Raw genomic sequence first — 20,379 nt, 5'->3', positions numbered from 1 at the left:
AAATGTAAAAGCAGCGCGTCGTCAGTGGATGTTCACGGCCAGGGACAAGTTACTTCCTTGTCTTCTTCACCAAGAACAACAGAGAAGGATGCATCAGGCGACACAACGGGTTACTCCATGGAGCTCTTTACACATACCGTTCCTGGGTTAGAAAGGGAAATTGTTAACATGCCATGCCCATTACAAGATGAATTGGACATGGAGTGCACAGATGCACAGCCACAGCCAGATTACTATGCTGTTCCTTTGACTCAGATCAGAACATTGCCCTCGCAGTGTACTGATCCAGAATCTGACCCTGATGAGACTATGGAGCCCCGTCACGAACGCTATAGCACCGGCTTACACGGTGACACAGAGGAAGTTGCACACGACATAGAAGAGGAGGTCATAGATGACCCAGTTGTTGACCCTGATTGGCAGCCATTGGGGGAACAGGGTGCAGGCGGCAGTAGCTCTGAAGCAGAGGAGGAGGAGCCGCAGCAGGCATCAACATGGCAACAGGTTCCATCTGGCAGGCCCGTATCTGGCCAAAAACGTGTGGCAAAACCAAAACCAGTTGTAGGACAGCGTGGCCATCCGGTTAAAGAAACTCAGTGTGCAATGCCTGAAAAGGTATCCGAGAGTAGGAAGAGTGCAGTCTGGCATTTTTTTAAACAAGATCCAAATGATCAGCGCAAAGTCATCTGTAAAAAATGTTCAAGGACCTTCAGCAGAGGTCAGAATGTTAAAAATCTAAATACAAGTTGCATGCATAGACATTTAACTACCATGCACTTGCAAGCCTGGACTAACTACCAAATGTCCCTTAACGTTGTAGCACCCTCTCACAATGAAGCTAGTCAGCAACGCTACATCCCTTCCCTCACTGTAAGCCCACCGTTTACCGCACCACCTGCAGTAAATGTGGAGGTTTCGTCGCAAGGCCAAAGCAGTCAGGGAATCACCAGGTTCGTGGTAGGAAACACTGTATGTAGGGCACCAGCAAGAATACCATCTCCAACCCTCTCTCAGTCTGCCATGTCCACCGGCACCCCCGCTAGTTCCACCATCTGCAGCTCTCCAGTCCAGCTCTCCCTACATGAGACTCTCATTAGGAAAAGGAAGTACTCATCCTCGCATCCGCGTACACAGGGTTTAAATGCCCACATTGCTAGACTAATCTCATTACAGATGATGCCCTACCGGTTAGTTGAAAGCAAAGCTTTCAAAGCCCTGATGGACTACGCTGTACCACGCTACGAGCTACCCACTCGACACTTCTTTTCGAGAAAAGCCATCCCAGCCCTCCACCAGCATGTAAAAGACTGCATCGTCCATGCACTGAGGCAATCTGTGAGTACAAAGGTGCACCTGACAACAGATGCATGGACCAGTAGGCATGGCCAGGGACGTTACGTCTCTATCACGGCACACTGGGTTAATGTGGTGGATACAGGGTCCACAGGGGACAGCAATATTGGGACAGTTCTGCCTAGCCCACGGTCTAGGAAACAGTTGGCTGTAGGCGTTCGCCCCCCCTCTTCCTCCTCCTCGTCCTCCTGCAGAAGCGAGAGCTCGTCCACAGACCGCAGTCGCACGAGCACTCCATCCGCAGCTGCCACTGTTGCATATGAGGTGTCCCATTATGGGACAGCTAGTCGCAAGCGTCAGCAGGCTGTATTGGCAATGAAGTGTTTGGGCGACAACAGACACACCGCGGAAGTTCAGTCTGATTTCTTGCAGAAAGAAACTCAGTCATGGCTGGGCACTGTACATCTTGAGGCAGGCAAGGTAGTGAGTGATAACGGAAGGAATTTTATGGCTGCCATAGCCCTTTCACAACTGAAATACATTCCTTGTCTGGCTCACACCTTAAACCTGGTGGTGCAGTGCTTCCTGAAAAATTATCCGGGGTTACCCGACCTGCTCCTCAAAGTGCGCAGACTTTGCTCGCATATCCGCCGTTCGTCCGTACACTCCAGCCGTATGCAGAACCATCAGCGGTCTTTGAACCTTCTCCAGCATCGCCTAATCATCGACGTTGCAACAAGGTGGAACTCCACACTGCACATGCTTCAGAGACTGTGCGAACGGAGGCGTCCTGTTATGTATTTGTGGGATGATACACATTCACGGGCAGGCAGTTGGGTGGCAGACATGGAGTTGTCAGGTGTGCAGGGGTCGAAGCTACAAGACCTGTGTCAAGTCCTTCAGTGTTTTGAGGAATGCACATGGCTGGTTAGTGCAGACAACCCCATAATAAGCATGAGCATCCCCCTAATGCGTCTGCTGATGCAAAGTTTGACGCACATAAAGGAGCAGGCGTCTGCAGCCCAGGACGAGGGAAGCCTTGATGACAGTTAGCCATCGTCTGGTCAGGGAAGTCTACAGGACAAGGTGGCGGGCGAAGAGGAGGAGGACGAGGAGGATGATGGGGATGAGTATTTTTGGGATGAGGAAGCTTCTCAGGGGGCAATAGAAACTGGTGGCATTGCAAGGCCGGGTTCAGGGTTTTTGAGGGAGACAATTGACGTTGATTTGCCAGAAACTGCCCCTCAACCCAGCACAAGCGCAGATTTGACAACTGGAACATTGGCCCACATGGCGGATTATGCCTTGCGTATCCTCAAAAGGGACCCACGCATTATAAAAATGATGACCAATGACGATTACTGGTTGGCCAGCCTCCTTGATCCTCGCTATAAAGGCAAATTGCAAAATATCATGCCACATGAGAACCTCGAAAAAATATTGGCACCCAAACAAGCAAGTCTTGTAGACCGTTTGATTCAGGCATTCCCAGCACACAGCGCCGGTGATGGTTCTCATACGAGCTGCAGGGGGCAACAGGGCAGAGGTGTTAGAAGTGTACGTTGGACAGAGGGGTTTTATGACCAGGTTGTGGAGTGATTTCGCAATGACCACAGACAGGACAGGTACTGCAGCATCAGTTCAAAGTGACAGGAGACAACATTTGTCCAGTATGGTTACTATTTTTCATCCCTTATCGATGTTCTCCCTCAACCGTCATTCCCATTTGATTACTGGGCATCCAAAATAGACACCTGGCCTGAATTGGCAGAATATGCATTGCAGGAGCTTGCTTTGCCAGCAGCTAGTGTGCTATCAGAAAGAGTATTCAGTGCTGCTGGTTCAATATTGACCGAAAAAAGGACTCGTCTGGCTACCCAAAATGTTGATGATCTAACCTTCATTAAAATGAACCACTCATGGATTTCGAATTATTTTGCCCCACCTTTCCCGGCTGACACCTAGCTTTCCTATAAAAAGGTCTTGCTTGTGGACTGGTCTTACTGACTGTTCCAATCTCTTAATTTGCAGCTGCTGTTTCTCCAGCATACGACATGTTTACACCTCCCTAAATGGGCTGACTCCCCCCACGGGGCCGTGGTCTCGCCACTTGGTGCAAGCACCCATGAGAGTGCCGTTTGTCTGAAGAGGTGGGTGTGCCCACTTTTGGTTGACGGCACTGCCACTGGGTCCCTCATAGTACAATGAAGTGTCTCTGGCGGTGGTGGCGTGCACCCAACGTCAGACACACTGTTGTAACATGAGGGGCCCTGGGCCTGTACCGCCGGCCACAAGAGAGTGCCCCCCCAGCTCAAACAGTGCTCTACCACTTGCAAAATTATCTCTCACAGCTCCACCAATGTTTAGTCTATGCGCTGAAATCCTTCAATGCCTGGCACTGACATTACCAATTTGTTGACATGTATGATGCTATTTAAAATAGTCAGGGGCCGTGTCCTATATTTACACCAGTAAATACTTTGCTCCAAATTACTATGTCTGAAAGTCAGCAGAGGATCCCACCCCTTTACCTAAGTATGTCACCCTTTTTTTTGTTGTTTTGTTGTTTTGCGAGACATTAACATCTATTTATTTTTTGGGAGTACTAACTGTGTCAGACACTCCTTCCAATTGTCCTCTGCTGACCACACCAATGCTGCCTGTGTACCCCTACCACATAATCGAAGCTGCATTGAGACTAATTTTTTTTATTTTAGGCCTACTAAGTCTGCCTGCAGTCCCTCCTTCCAATTGTCCTCCGCTGACCACACCAATGGTGCCTGTGTACCCCTGCAACATAATTCTAACTGCATTGAGACTAATTTTTTTTATTTTAGGCCTACTAAGTCTGTCTGCGGTCCCTCCTTCCAATTGTCCTCCACTGACCACACCAATGCTGCCTGTGTACCCCTACCACATAATCGAAGCTGCATTGAGCCTATTTTGTTATTTTAGGCCTACTAAGTCTGTCTGTGGTCCCTCCTTCCAATTGTCCTCCGCTGACCACACCAATGCTGCCTGTGTACCCCTGGAACCTATTTAAAAGTGCATAGAGCCTACTTTTTTTATTTTATGCCTACTAAGTCTGTCTGCGGTCCCTCCTTCCAATAGTCCTCCGCTGACCACACCAATGCTGCCTGTGTACCCCTGCAACATAATTCTAACTGCATTGAGCCTAAATTTTTTCTTTTAGGCCTACTAAGTCTGTCTGCTGTCCCTCCTTCCAACAGTCCTCCGCTGACCACACCAATGCTGCCTGTGTACCCCTACCACATAATCGAAGCTGCATTGAGCCTATTTTGTTATTTTAGGCCTACTAAGTCTGTCTGCGGTCCCTCCTTCCAATTGTCCTCCGCTGACCACACCAATGCTGCCTGTGTACCCCTGGAACCTATATAAAAGTGCATAGAGCCTACTTTTTTTATTTTATGCCTACTAAGTCTGTCTGCGGTCCCTCCTTCCAATTGTCCTCCACTGACCACACCAATGCTGCCTGTGTACCCCTACCACATAATCGAAGCTGCATTGAGCCTATTTTGTTATTTTAGGCCTACTAAGTCTGTCTGTGGTCCCTCCTTCCAATTGTCCTCCGCTCACCACACCAATGCTGCCTGTGTACCCCGGGAACCTATTTAAAAGTGCATAGAGCCTACTTTTTTTATTTTATGCCTACTAAGTCTGTCTGCGGTCCCTCCTTCCAATAGTCCTCCGCTGACCACACCAATGCTGCCTGTGTACCCCTGCAACATAATTCTAACTGCATTGAGCCTAAATTTTTTCTTTTAGGCCTACTAAGTCTGTCTGCAGTCCCTCCTTCCAACTGTCCTCCACTGACCACACCAATGCTGCCTGTGTACCCCTACCACATAATCGAAGCTGCATTGAGCCTATTTTGTTATTTTAGGCCTACTAAGTCTGTCTGTGGTCCCTCCTTCCAATTGTCCTCCGCTCACCACACCAATGCTGCCTGTGTACCCCGGGAACCTATTTAAAAGTGCATAGAGCCTACTTTTTTTATTTTATGCCTACTAAGTCTGTCTGCGGTCCCTCCTTCCAACAGTCCTCCGCTGACCACACCAATGCTGCCTGTGTACCCCTGCAAGATAATTGAAACTGCATTGAGCCTAATTTTTTTATTTTAGGCCTACTAAGTCTGTCTGCAGTCCCTCCTTCCAACTGTCCTCCACTGACCACACCAATGCTGCCTATGTACCCCTACCACATAATCAAAGCTGCATTGAGCCTATTTTGTTATTTTAGGCCTACTAAGTCTGTCTGCGGTCCCTCCTTCCAATAGTACTCCGCTGACAACACCAATGCTGCTTGTGTACCGCTGCAAGATAATTGAAACTGCATTGAGCCTAATTTTTTTATTTTAAGCCTACTAAGTCAGTCTGTGGTCCCTCCTTCCAATTGTCCTCCACTGACCACACCAATGCTGCCTGTGTACCCCTGGAACCTAATTAAAAGTGCGTAGAGCCTACTTTTTTTATTTTAGACCTACTAAGTCTTTCTGCGGTCCCTCCTTCCAATAGTCCTCCGCTGACCATACCAATGCTGCCTGTGTATCCCTGGAACCTATTTAAAAGTGCATAGAGCCTACTTTTTTATTTTAGGCCTACTAAGTCTGTCTGCAGACCCTCCTTCCAATTGTCCTCAACTGACCACACCAATGCTGACCGTGTACCCATGTAACCTTTTTTAAACCTGCATCGAGCCAACTTTGTGGTGTAAGGCCTACTAGCAGTGTCTGTCTGTGCCACTCAATACAACTGTCCTCTTAAAAAAAATGACCTGCAATTGTCAGGTTTTCAGCCTATCGGAATCTTAATACTGCAGTGGGGCTACTAGTTTGGTTGGGGCCTACTAACAGTGTCTGCCGCTCCAAATTATTCTCAAGGTTGCCTTTCCTGACCTTCTATCTTCAGGCTCTTGTTAAATAGTTGTTAAATGGAACAAATGCAGTGGGGCTCCAAGTTTGGTTGGGGCCTACTAACAGTGTCTGCCGCTCCAAGGTGTTCTCCTGGTTTCCTGTCCTGAACTTCCATTTTCAGGCTCTTGTTAAGTAGTTGTTAATATTACACTGCATTTGGCCTACTAGTGTAGTTGGGGCCTACTAACGGTGTATGCCGCTCCTTGCTGTTCTCCTGGTTTCCTGTCCTGGACTTCCATTTTCAGGCTCTCGTTAAGTAGTTGTTAATATTACACTGCATTTGGCGTACTAGTTTGGTTTGGGCCTACTAACGGTGTCTGCCGCACCTTGCTGTTCTCCTCCACTGAACAAAGCAGTGCCGCCTGTTTACTACTGTTACCAATTTTGAACTGCATTTAGACTACTTACTAGTGTTGAGCATTCCGATACCGCAAGTATCGGGTATCGGCCGATACTTGCGGTATCGGAATTCCGATACCGAGATCCGATACTTTTGTGGTATCGGGTATCGGTATCGAATCCATAGTGAGGTGTAAAATAAAGAATTAAAATAAAAAATATTGATATATTCACCTCTCCGGCGGCCCCTGGACATCACGCTGGTAACCGGCAGGCTTCTTTGTTTAAAATGAGCGCGTTTAGGACCTGAGGAATAATGTCACGGCTTCTGATTGGTCGCGTGCCGCCCATGTGACCGCCACACGACCAATCAGAAGCCGCGACGTCATTCCTCAGGTCCCAAATTCCTAGAATGAGCGCGTTTAGGACCTGAGGAATGACGTCGCGGCTTCTGATTGGTCGCATGCCGCCCATGTGACCGCCACACGACCAATCAGAAGCCGCGACGTCATTCCTCAGGTCCTAAACGCGCTCATTTTAAACAAAGAAGCCTGCCGGTTACCAGCGTGATGTCCAGGGGCCGCCGGAGAGGTGAATATATCAATATTTTTTATTTTAATTCTTTATTTTACACATTAATATGGATCCCAGGGCCTGAAGGAGAGTTTCCTCTCCTTCAGACCCTGGGAACCATCAGGATACCTTCCGATACTTGGTGTCCCATTGACTTGTATTGGTATCGGATATCGGTATCGGCGATATCCGATACTTTTTGGGTATCGGCCGATACTATCCGATACCGATACTTTCAAGTATCGGACGGTATCGCTCAACACTACTACTTACTGATTTGGGCCTACTCACTGTGTCAGCCTCTCATTACAGTTGTCCTCCACTGAACAAAGCAATGCCGCCTGGTTAGTCCTGTTACCAATTTTGAAATGCATTTAGCCCACTTTATTATTTGGACCTATATCTGTGTTTCTTCCTCATCCTGCCCATTGCTCAGCCAGTGCTAGATGACTCTGCTGGTACATTGACCCAGACCGCTACATTCCCCTTGCATGCTACACAGCCAGATTCTGACCCTGCTGAAAGTGAGGTTCCCCTTCCCGCATTCTATACCACCTTACACGGGGACAAAGAGGAAGGTGCAGATGAAAGTGCAGGTTCCTTCATCAGGTGGGGGGGTAATGCTCGTTGGCGACGTCACTGGCACAGGGCCCCTCATAGTAAACAAAAGTGTCACTGCCGGTGGGAGGCACCCCCGCCGTACTTTGAGGGGCCCTGTGCCAGTGCCAATGCGAACGAGTGGGCCCCCCTGCTTGCTCAGGATCACAGCACTTGCAAAGTTGAAATACTTACCTCTCCCTGCTCCACTGCCGTGACGTGGTCCACTTTTCCTGGGCCCACTAAACACTTGACCCAGCCATACCCCCCACAACTTTAGCCAAATGACCCCCAATGCCCAATGCCTAACTATTATTATAAAGTAAATTAAGATTGACAAGCTTCAGTACCAAGAATGGATGTTTTTGCCATTAAAATGGGCACTGTAGGTGTTTTCCTGGCCTCCACTCACTGCCGACTATGCTTCCCCATTGACTTGCATTGGGTTTTGTGTTTCGGTTGATCCCCGACTTTTCGCGATAATCGGCCGATTTCACTCGACTCGACTTTTGAGATAGTCGGGTTTCGCGAAACCCGACTCGACCCTAAAAAATTAAAAGTCGCTCAACCCTAGTCACTAGAGCTCCCTTTAGTAGAGGCATACATTACTAGAACTAACATCACAGAAATACAAAACTAAAAACATCATTAGTCCTTCCATGCAAAACTAGAACCACCCTTACTTCATGAATGCGGCACCCGCACTACCATCATTACAGGACTACAGCACCAGAACCACTATTAGTAGATGAATACAGCCCCAGAACAATCATCAATACATGAATATATTACCAGAATTGTTATCAATACATGAATACAGAACCAGAACGACTATTGGCAAATGAATACAGTAAACAGTGATAATCAATACATGAATGCATCACCAGAATCATCATCAGTACATTAATACATGACCAAAACCACAATTAGAATCACTGTAATTATATGAATAGATCACCAAAATCGTCCAGAACCGTCATGAATACATGAAAACCGTACCAAGCTTAATACAGAGCTCAATTGTAATATCAGGGAAGCTCTTGACATATACATTTGTATGGCATAAACATACAGCTCCCAGTATGTTCTTAACAATGGTAAGTAGATACTGGAAGATGTTATTACCAGTCATCATCAGACTGTGAACCATAGCGGAACTAAAGTAAACTCAAAATGCACTGTTCCAAATGATTAGTCACAGTAGAATTTCTAAACATTTAATATGTTTTAAAGAACTGAAAATGCTCATTTGTGGAATTTGCAGCATTAGGAGGTCACTTTCACTGAACAAAAAAGCTATTTAACTCCAAAACATCCTAACAGGCCAAGTTACCTGTTAACATAGGACCTCTTCTTTGATATCACCTTCACAATTCTTGCATCCATTGAACTTGTGAGTTTTTGGAGAGTTTCTGCTTGTATTTCTTTTCATGAAGTCACAATAGGCTCCCAGAGCTGCTATTTTGATGTGAACTGCCTCCCACCCTCATAGATCTTTTGCTTGATGATACTCCAAAGTTTCTCTATAGGGTTGAGGTCAGGGGAAGATGGTGGCCACACCATGAGTTTATCTCCTTTTATGCCCATAGCAACCAATGACTCAGAGGTATTCTTTGCCGCATGAGATGGTGCATTGTCATACAAGAAGATGATTTTGCTCCAGAAGGCACGTTTCTGCTTTTTATACCATGAAAGAAAGTTGTCAGTCAGAAACTCTATATACTTTGCAGAGCTCATTTTCACACCTTCAGGAACCTTAAAGGGCCCTACCAGCTGTTTCCCCATGATTCCGGCCCAAAACATGACTCCTCCACCTCCTTGATGATGTCGCAGCCTTGTTGGGACATGGTGGCCATCCACCAACCATCCACTACTCCATCCATCTGGACCATGCAGGGTTGCTTGACACTCATCAGTAAACAAGACTGTTTGAAAATTAGTCTTCATATATGTCTGGGCCCACTGCAACCGTTTCTGCTTGTGAACACTGTTTAGGGATGACTGAATAGTAGCTTTAGGCACCACAGCAAGCCTTTGAAGGATCCTACACCTTGAGGTTTCAGGGACTCCAGAGGCACCAGCAGCTTCAAATAACTGTTTTCTGCTTTGTAATGGTATTGTGGCAGCTGCTCTCTTAATCCAATTAATTTGTCTGGTAGAAACCTTCCTCATTATGCCTTTATCTGCATGAACTCTGTCTGTGCTCTGTTTCAGTCACAAATCTCTTCACACTATGATGATCACTCTTAAGTTTTCGTGAAATATCTAATGTTTTCATACCTTGTCCAAAGCATTGCACTATTTAACACTTTTCAGCAGCAGAGAGATCCTTTTTATTTCCCATATTGCTTGAAAGCTGTGGCCTGCTTAATAATGTGGAACATCTTTTTAAGCAGCTTTCCTTTAATTAGAATCACATTGAAAACTAATTATCACATGTGTTTAATATGGATTTCAGTGATCCATTGAGCCCTCAGACATAATACCATCCACGAGTTTATTTGAAAAACAAAACAATTACATCTTTATGACACTTTAATCCAATTTGTATAATAATTTGGAACATGTTGTACTTATTAGATGCAGTCAGTATGACAAAGAAACATTTACATCCAGGTACCTTATAAGTGATGTTTGCTCTGATTGTCTTTCTTATCCCTTTTATCTCCATCTGGTGTAGATGCCATGATGACTTTTCACATCCACAGTTCATATCTGCAGCTTCCCCTATTCTCCGGTCTATTGCAGCACATACTTACATGGACCCTTAAAAAACAGTTTCATTATTATGCCCCATCTCTAAAAATATCTGGCTTTGCTGTCCCCTTTATAAATGATTACCCCTCACTCTACTCTCTACACTACCCGTACACTATTTCTCTTATGATACTGTGGGCGCAACGGGACCACCTGAGTTGATGTGCAAAGCCGGATTAAAGGAGTTGTGATGAACAAGCTAGGAGAATCAATACAGTGCACACACGTAGTGTCCAGCATAAGATTCCACTTTAATTAAATGCGGGTGGGGTTTATATACACCCCTGTTATAAAAGGCTTTATGCCAACAAGCAAGAAACTGTTTTGTGAGACTTAGAGATAGTTGCGTGTAAGTGTCTGGTTCGATCCAGAATGTCAGAGACTTGGAATGTGTAGAGGGTTTCTGTGCAAAAGTTCTTTGTGATAGATTTACTGCATAAAATATACATAAACTGTAAAAACATTGCCTCCACCATTCCCCTTTAAACTATAACTACCACACCATCTTCAGTTATGAAATATATCTGCCCTACCATACCCCCTGATGAACAATAACTGCCATATCGTCCCCTCTTATTAGTTACACGGTTACTGTCCCCTCTGTAGGAACTATGGTTGCTGATCAGTCCCTAATATAGCCTGGCCCCTTTCCACTCACGCTGTCTCTACCTCCACCATTGCTGTACCTCTGCCCATGCAATACTGTCACTCATAGCTTCAATTGTAATCACGAATGAGAGACTGGCATTAAAATGGTTCTCCAGACCTGCTGTCTGTTTAACAGCTTGTTGGAAGAACTGCTGAGAACTGCCCATCATGAAGCTTTGCCCATATTACCGTAGAGAAGATCTTAAATCAGCATCATGGGAAATCTGTGAAAAAATACCTATGTAATCCAGGCAGATTATTCATGATCTAATCAGCTCCCTAGGAACATCCCTTATAGTTTCACAACAGGAATTGTGCACTGTTTCTGCCCAATTTTTTTTCACAGCACCTTTAAGCAGTCACCTATAATCTGTTAATCATTTTATGACATTTTATTTGTCTTGGTAACATGGTCTAATAGGCCTAACTTTTCTTCTCAATCTTTAATCCAGGTCTAAACATGGCCGATTTACTGTGTATTTATGCTACGTGTTCTAAATGGTTGTGTTATTTAGTTATTGCATTGAGATATCATGCAGTCACAGTGTGGTGGTGTTATTCAAACACTGTATGTAGATATTGTTCAATAACTGTTTGGTAATATTATTCATTTACACAATGGCGCTATTTTCCCATCATGGTATGGATGTATTAGGCGATCAATAAAGTGGTGTAATGCTAGGTTCTCACAAATGCAGTGCTGTCCACTGGGCACTATTTTGGGGATTCTATAGGAATCCCTGAAAAACAGGATTCTGAAAGGAAGCCAGAGAAAACCCCAAAGGATCCATTTACTTCAATTATGCTGATTGAGTCTCATTGGACAATGTCTGGCCTTTGTCCTAGCAGTATTCTTCTTTTTTAGACTTATACAAAAACATTGGCGATCAGTACTAGTATAAGAGATGTGTGCACTAACAGCATGTTCATCTAAATGATAAATAATATTGTAAAACTGAAATTCTAAAATGAAAAAAATAAATCCATACTTTTTATAACAATGTATACAAATGTTTACAAGTTCGCTAGCTCATTGGTTTTGTAGATGTAGAAGTAGCGCGCTTTGCTCGTCAGGAAGGCTTGAATAACGGGTCTCTTTTCAGTTGCACCTTTCTTAGAAGTGGACAGATATTTTCCCAGATAATAATAAATATTGTTGTTAGTTTCCATTCAAATAGAATAGTGGATATGAGAAAAACCTTGTGCAAACTGTGTGCATTTTCAGTGGCCACCAGTGGGGGCTATATCCAAACAGTGATTAGTATGGACCAAATACATAAACTGGTATTAAAATAGTTTCAGCTTTATGCCTTTATTTATTATGAGAACAAATTATGATGAATTAATATGTGTAGATTTCACAATGCTGCAAAAAGTACAATTTTGAAATTATTCCTTTTAACAATTCTTTTTTTTTTACTCTTCATTTTTAAGACAGGAAAATATTTGAATGGCTATGGCCAGCGAAAAGCAGACCCTATATCGAGTATAGTCGCATCAAGAATACCCAGTATCATAGTGACTTCCCGCCATCACCACGAGGGAGGTCAAGCAGCAGCAGAACATAATACAACCCTGCCTTGTCATAGAACCAGTAACCAAGATCGAGACAAAGATCTCAGAAGACAAACCGATAAAATGAAGCAGAATTCTACCACCATCATCACTGAGACCATACCAGAAAATAGTGCAGAGATGTTCACAGATCAGTCATCACCTAGTAAAACTTCATGAAACCTTCAGAAATTAATTTGGTTTCTACGCTGTGAAATTCTTTTGGTTGCTAGAATCAGACCATAGTTATGAAGGTAGCTAGGTATATTATTGTGGCTATTTTTTGATGTTATGTGCTCAGTTTAAAGAGCTTGTCCACTATTAAGCTGATGATGCTAATGATGATGACCTATCCTCAGGATTGATCATCAGTCTCAGATTGATGGGTTCTGCCATCCTCACCGATCATCTGTTATAACCTTCAACAACAGTATCCTAAAAGGAACAGCACAGATCTTTAAGCTGTTTTCGCAGTTCAGGACCAATACACTTGATGTAAGGATAGGTCATCCATCTTACAGTAGTGGACAATCCCTTTAATCTTCAGAGTATTCAGCAATAGTGACTGCCATGATATACTGCATATTGGTTTGGAAGATTGTAAGTCACTTTAGAACAAATTCCAGAACACCTTTCATAGAAGAGAAACCGTATGTACATATATCAACAAGCTATTAAATATGTTCTAGAAAATATTCCTACCGTAGAAGGATTGTGGAACAGACAGAGAATGTCACATTGCTGCCTAAGTGAACACTCCAGCAAACACAAATTCTGGGTTGACTTCTAACCATTTTATTTGAATCTCGATTATACATTACATTGGGATATTCAATATATAAAAGCTTTTGTCCTAAATCGGATGTTATCTGTTTGCACAATTACATTGCTTTCAACTGTGAAAAAAAACTTTTCCATGAAAATGATCTAAACTTTATTTTAAAGGGAACCTGTCACCCCCAAAATGGAAGTTGAGGTAAGCTGTAGATAAGCCCCTGATGTAGCCTGAAAGATGAGAAAAAGAGGTTAGATTATATTCACCCAGGGGCGGTCCGATCAGATGGGCATCGCGATCCGGTCCGGGGCCTCCCATCTTCTTACGATCACGTCCTCTTCTTGTCTTCACGCCGCAGCTCCGGCGCAGATGTACTTTGTCTGCGCTGTTAAGGGCAGAGCAAAGTACTGCAGTGCGCAGGTGCTGGGAAATGTCAGAGAGGACCAGCGCCTGCGCACTGCAGTACTTTGCTCTGACCTCAACAGGGCAGACAAAGCACGCCTGTGCCGGAGCCGCAGCATGAAGACAAGAAGAGGGCGTCATCCTATGAATATGGGAGGCCTCGGACCGGACCGCGACGCCCATCAGACCGGACCGCAGCGGGTACGCCCCTTGGTGAGTATAATATAACATCTTTTTCTCATCTTTCAGGATACATCGGGGGCTTATCTACAGCATTCCAGAATGCTGTAGATAAGCCCCTGATGCCGGAGGGCTTAGCTCAACTTCCATTTTAGGGATGACTGGTTCCCTTTAGTATTCCATGTCGGGAAAGCACAATTTTGAAGATGTTTGGGGAATATGAGATTTCTAAATAGGTTGTCCATATAGTAAAAAATATTTTTAAATAATAGAAATTATATTCACTTTACCAATCCAATGCTAATCTGCTCTGTCAAGTTGCAGGTCCCCTGCTAGTCTTTGCTTCTTGATCCAGCAATGAAATCGTGACATGGACCTGTGAACACTGCAAACAATCATTAGTTATAGCAAGTCACAGCCACAACCAGTGATTGACTTAAAGGGGTTGTCCACTACTAGGCAACCCCTTCTTAAACTAAATATTCGGTCCAGATAAAATAATAAAGCCTATACTCATCTCCCATGCAGGCACCATTTCCACAGTGTTGGCACTCTCTCTCCCCGGGGCTGTGATGCGGGATTGTGACACATGACTCCGGCGCACAATCAACACTAGTGTCACTGTCTCCGCCTTCGCATAGACTGAACACTAAGAGGAAGCCAGAGTTGTAGCTCATCCTAGACTTCCCCTTCAAGTTCAATTTGTCTGAAGGCGGGGACAGTGATGCCAGCTCTGATTGGGCGCCTGACATCACGTGTACAGCTCCAGCATGGAAGGTGAGTATATTGTTATTATTTTCTTGTGGCCGAACATTTATTTTAAGAAGGGGTTGTGCTAGTAGTGGACAACCCCTTTAATACTATTTTAGTTCAATTATTCTTCATTAATACAGTCTGACACTGATAGAGATGATTGGATCAATCAGTAGCAAATCAAATTTGAAATGAATTTCTTGAAAATTAAAAGACAACAGTTTGTAATTTGATTCACGAGGATCAGTAAAAAAAATACCAGTGGCTATTTCACACACTGCTGAACAGCCACAGAGTGGACTAATGCCGACAATCATAGGGTAATCACAGCCAGTATAAAAGATGGGGGCCATACAAGCAGCGCTATTTTATGCTTTTACACCATAGAGATAGAGATCACAGTGTACAGCTCATTCACATAGTGACAGAATAAGGCAGTATAGTTAATGAACATTTCGCTGTCTGTCTCTCTCTTCTCCCCTAAGGCTATATTGAAAAAAATACACTATATACAGGATTGGGGGGTGGCAAAATGTTTGACATGTCATTTGAAAACAATTGGACTACTTGAAATTTGCCGCAAATCGAGTTTTTAAGAAAAATTTTCGGAATCTGGCAAAGTTGAATCTCAAAAGGTTTAATCATCTCTAGATACTTCTACATGTATTCTGGAATTATTGCCAAAACCCTTACAATGGGTACATGACATAGTTGTATCAAATGCAATCCAGCCCATTTGTATCTTTATCAGTGTGACTTATTTTACAGCAGTGTCCCTTTATTAGTTTGTACTGTACAATAAGTCTATGCCTAGAAATAGTAAATACTAGATAAGATGATAATCGGATAATACATGATTAGCTGTACACGTATACAGTTTAGTGCATATTTCAAGTACAAATGTTTTCATGATAATCTTATATGCAACTAGAAACCAAAATAACGACCAAAATCACAATGTAAGTTTTAAGCTAGCGGATATAGCAAACGTATTAATTAATATATTTAGTTAAAAATATTTATATAATAATATTAAGTTAGTTAGGAAAATATTAATATTAAGTTAGGAAAAGATCTGTATGACTGTGCAGGTGAGGTTTTGTAGGATAAGAACAACATGGCTGTTAGTTTTCAGAAAACTGTGCATGGTATTGCAGATCATACGGGTTCACCATAGACCCTGGTGCAAAAATCATCTTGGACCCTTTCTGTCTTCATCACTACAACAAATCCATATGCTCTCTGTGTACGAATAAGGGCTTATGCACATATCACATATTATAGATAGTTGTCTGAAGCTTTGCTACAGCTCCCATCGCTCTCGGTGGGCCCTGCTGTACATCTATATACCTCTGAATAAGATTTTACAGGACTTGGAAAAACTATTGAGGTTAAATGAACTTGTGCTTTGTTACAGTATAGTTACATGCCATGTATTCTAGGGGAAAAACTCATTTATTTAATGCAATGCTCAACATGCCATAGATTAGGAGGTTTCTGTAGTAGTTCTGCCGTCCCAAATTGCACTTTTTTTGCCATGACTTTTTGCAAAACTCCAGACCCCAAAACAAACTGAGAACCCTATTCCAAACTGCAAAATTTATTAAGACCTCAGATTAGACTGCAAAAATCAATTCAGACACCAAAATTGATACAAACCACAGATCAAACCTCAAAAATAAATTTCAATTCTAGACCAAACCTTAAAATTTCAGATGTCACACCCATATAAGTATACTTATGGCTCCTCGATCCCAAGATAAGTCATCTTACATTCTGGGTGCAGTTTAGCTTCAGAACATTGTGTGCACCTCCCATATAATACCATATTAGTAGTGATGAGCGAATATACTCGTTACTCGAGATTTCCTGAGCACGCTCGGGTGTCCTCCGAGGATTTTTTAGTGCTCGGCGATTTAGTTTTCAGCACTGCAGCTGAATGATTTACATCTGTTAGCCAGCCTGAGTACATGTGGGGGTTGCCTGGTTGCTAGGGAATCCCCACATGTAATCAAGCTGGCTAACAGATGTAAATCATTCATCTCGAGTAACGAGTATATTCGCTCATCACTACACACTAGTTATCAGCTCTAGCACCCAGGTCTGTGCTCAGAGAAAAAAGGACCTGCTCGGGAGATGGGTGGGTAAGTGCATGGAGTACTTACTGTAATAATAGAGATCCAAGCAGTTTCACCTAAATAAAATTATAAAAGGCCAAGTGCCTACAGTAACTGTTGATGGAAGGGGCTGTGAGCTCCTTGGCTTTAATACATACTTAATGCAAAAGTGATCCTGTAACTTTGCCACTGCCATTTACTTACAGAACTGCAATACCACACACAGCCCAGGAACATGTCTGACACTGTTTTGCTAACCCTGTACAACTCATTTATCATACCAACTGTGTTTTATTCTTAGCATATGTCACCATGATAATGTGAGAACAAAGACTGCTGTCCGAGTGCTTTCCGTTCAATGTGATTGCGCATCCTTTTGTAATGTCCGTAATGTCTTGGATATGAGTGTTTTTTTCCTGCTGAAATAAATTGTGTTCATTGTTCTTTATCAATTTCACAATCAATTTGATCATGATAAATGTGGTTCATGGTAAAACCAAAAGACCACCTATTTGGGAAAAAACACCTGCTTATATAGATTTTCTGGAACTCTTCAACCAAAAGAGAAGCGCTATATAATGCTCGGTTTCATGTAAAGTAGTTCCCTAAAATATATTCTAATATTTAGAAATGGCTTCTCTGAGGGTCTTCCCTGTTCACTAGTGGTGAATCCATCTGTAGATAGTGGATGCTTTCCTGAAATGGAAAGTACTTGCAAGTAGCATAATACAAAGAATAGCAGGTTTACCCAAAATCCTTTGCAGTAGGCGGAGCTATGAAAATCATCTCTTTCCACCCCAGTCTAATCCACAGCGCTTGGAACCGCCAAGCGTGCAATGCTGCGGATTAGTTTCTAAATTTACACAGCCAACCAATTGCTACCTGTGGACACGTGTTTCGGGCTTCAGGCCCTCATCAGCACAGGGCTGGAATTGGTTGGCTGTATGGAGTGGGGCTCGGTGAGCAAGCGATACATATATGCTAGCCACCTTAGGGAGAGACCCAAGTACTTTCCGTTTCAGGAAAGCATCCACTATGTATTTCCTTTAAGTAGAGGGCTTTTCGGTCTCTTTCGTCCCGCTACATTTAGCCCAACTTGGGTCTCTCCCTAAGGTGGCTAGCATATATGTATCGCTTGCTCACTGAGCCCCACTCCATGCAGCCAACCAATTCCAGCCCTGTGCTGATGAGGGCCTGAAGCCCGAAACACGTGTCCACAGGTAGGAATTGGTTGGCTGTGTAAATTTAGAAACTAATCCACAGCATTGCACGCTTGGCGGTTCCAAGCGCTGTGGATTAGACTGGGGTGGAAAGAGATGATTTGCATAGCTCCGCCTACTGCAAAGGATTCAGGTAAACCTGCTATTCTTTGTATTATGCTACTTGCAAGTACTTTCCGTTTCAGGAAAGCATCCACTATGTATTTCCTTTAAGTAGAGGGCTTTTCGGTCTCTTTCGTCCCGCTACATTTAGCCCAACTTGGGTCTCTCCCTAAGGTGGCTAGCATATATGTATCGATTGCTCACCGAGCCCCACTCCATACAGCCAACCAATTCCAGCCCTGTGCTGATGAGGGCCTGAAGCCCGAAACACGTGTCCACAGGTAGGAATTGGTTGGCTGTGTAAATTTAGAAACTAATCCGCAGCATTGCACGCTTGGCGGTTCCAAGCGCTGTGGATTAGACTGGGGTGGAAAGAGATGATTTGCATAGCTCTGCCTACTGCAAAGGATTCTGGGTAAACCTGCTATTCTTTGTATTATGCTACTTGCAAGTACTTTCCGTTTCAGGAAAGCATCCACTATGTATTTCCTTTAAGTAGAGGGCTTTTCGGTCTCTTTCGTCCCGCTACATTTAGCCCAACTTGGGTCTCTCCCTAAGGTGGCTAGCATACTGTATATGTATCCATCTGTAGACAAAGATAGCTGGTTCCATCTATAGACAAAGATAGTGGGTATCAGTCCTTGTACATGGAGATAAAATTAAAGGGAACCTGTCACCTGAATTTGGCGGGACCGATTTTTGGTCATATGGGCGGAGTTTTCGGGTGTTTGATTCACCCTTTCCTTAGCCGCTGGCTGCATGCTGGCCGCAATATTGGATTGAAGTTCATTCTCTGTCCTCCGTAGTACACACCTGCGCAAGGCAAGATTGCACACGCAGTATGCTTTGTCCAACTGCGGGCAAAGCCGAAAAGCATTAGTGCGCATGCGCTGGCGCACTATGTCCTGGAACACAGCAAAATAGTACAGACCAAAAGTTTGGACACACCTTCTAATTCAAAGCTTTTTCTGTATTTTCATGACTATGAAAATTGTACATTCACACTGAAGGCATCAAAACTATGAATTAACACATGTGGAATTATATACTTAGCAAAAAAGTGTGAAACAACTGAAAATATGTCTTATATTCTAGATTCTTCAAAGTAGCCACCTTTTGCTTTGATTACTGCTTTGCACACTCTTGGCATTCTCTTGATGAGCTTCAAGAGGTAGTCACCGGAAATGGTCTTCCAACAGTCTTGAAGGAGTTCTCAGAGATGCTTAGCACTTGTTGGCCCTTTTGCCTTCACTCTGCAGTCCAGCTCACCCCAAACCATCTCGATTGGGTTCAGTTCTGGTGACTGTGGAGGCCAGGTCATCTGGCGTAGCACCCCATCACTCTCCTTCTTGGTCAAATAGCCCTTACACAGCCTGGAGGTGTGTTCGGGGGCATTGTCCTGTTGAAAAATAAATGATGGTCCAACTAAACACAAACCGGATGTAAAAGCATGCTGCTGCAAGATGCTGTGGTAGCCATGCTGGTTCAGTATGCCTTCAATTTTGAATAAATCCCCAACAGTGTCACCAGCAAAGCACCCTCACACCATCACACCTCCTCCTCCATGCTTCTTGGTGAGAACCAGGCATGTAGAGATCATCCGTTCACTTTTTCTGCATCACACAAAGACACGGTCGTTAGAACCAAAGACCTCAAATTTGGACTCATCAGACCAAAGCACAGATTTCCACTGGTTTAATGTCCATTCCTTGTGTTCTTTAGCCCAAACAAGTTTCCTAGCAGCTATTTTACCATGAAGGCCTGCTGCACAATGTCTCCTCTTAACAGTTGTTGTAGAGATGTGTCTGCTGCTAGAACTCTGTGTGGCATTGACCTGGTCTCTAATCTGAGCTGCTGTTAACCTGCGATTTCTGAGGCTGGTGACTTGGATAAACTTATCCTCAGAAGCAGAGGTGACTCTTGGTCTTCCTTTTCTGGGGCGGTCCTCATGTGAGCCAGTTTCTTTGTAGCGCTTGATGGTTTTTGCAACTGCACTTGGGGACACTTTCAAAGTTTTCCCAATTTTTAGGACTGACTGACCTTCATTTCTTAAAGTAATGATGGCCACTCGTTTTTCTTTACTTAGCTGCATTTTTCTTGCCATAATACAAATTCTAACAGTCTACTCAGCAGGAC

At 43.8% G+C, this 20,379-nt stretch overlaps 1 protein-coding gene across 1 annotated transcript in view; it reads left to right on the top strand.

Moving 5' to 3' along the window:
- Window positions 1-13,552, top strand: part of OPN4 (opsin 4) — a 185,914-nt gene extending 172,362 nt beyond the window's left edge. Inside the window, exon 11 of the mRNA XM_069755832.1 lies at window positions 12,575-13,552. Within this exon, the coding sequence (XP_069611933.1) occupies window positions 12,575-12,874 (300 nt within the window). The 3' untranslated portion in view covers window positions 12,875-13,552. The remainder of the gene's footprint in view (window positions 1-12,574) is intronic.
- The last annotated feature ends 6,827 nt before the right edge of the window (window positions 13,553-20,379 follow it).

The sequence above is a fragment of the Ranitomeya imitator genome, chromosome 2, assembly GCF_032444005.1.
Source record: "Ranitomeya imitator isolate aRanImi1 chromosome 2, aRanImi1.pri, whole genome shotgun sequence".
Classification (NCBI taxonomy): Eukaryota; Metazoa; Chordata; class Amphibia; order Anura; family Dendrobatidae; genus Ranitomeya; species Ranitomeya imitator.
This window is presented reverse-complemented; position numbering and strand designations above follow the sequence as displayed.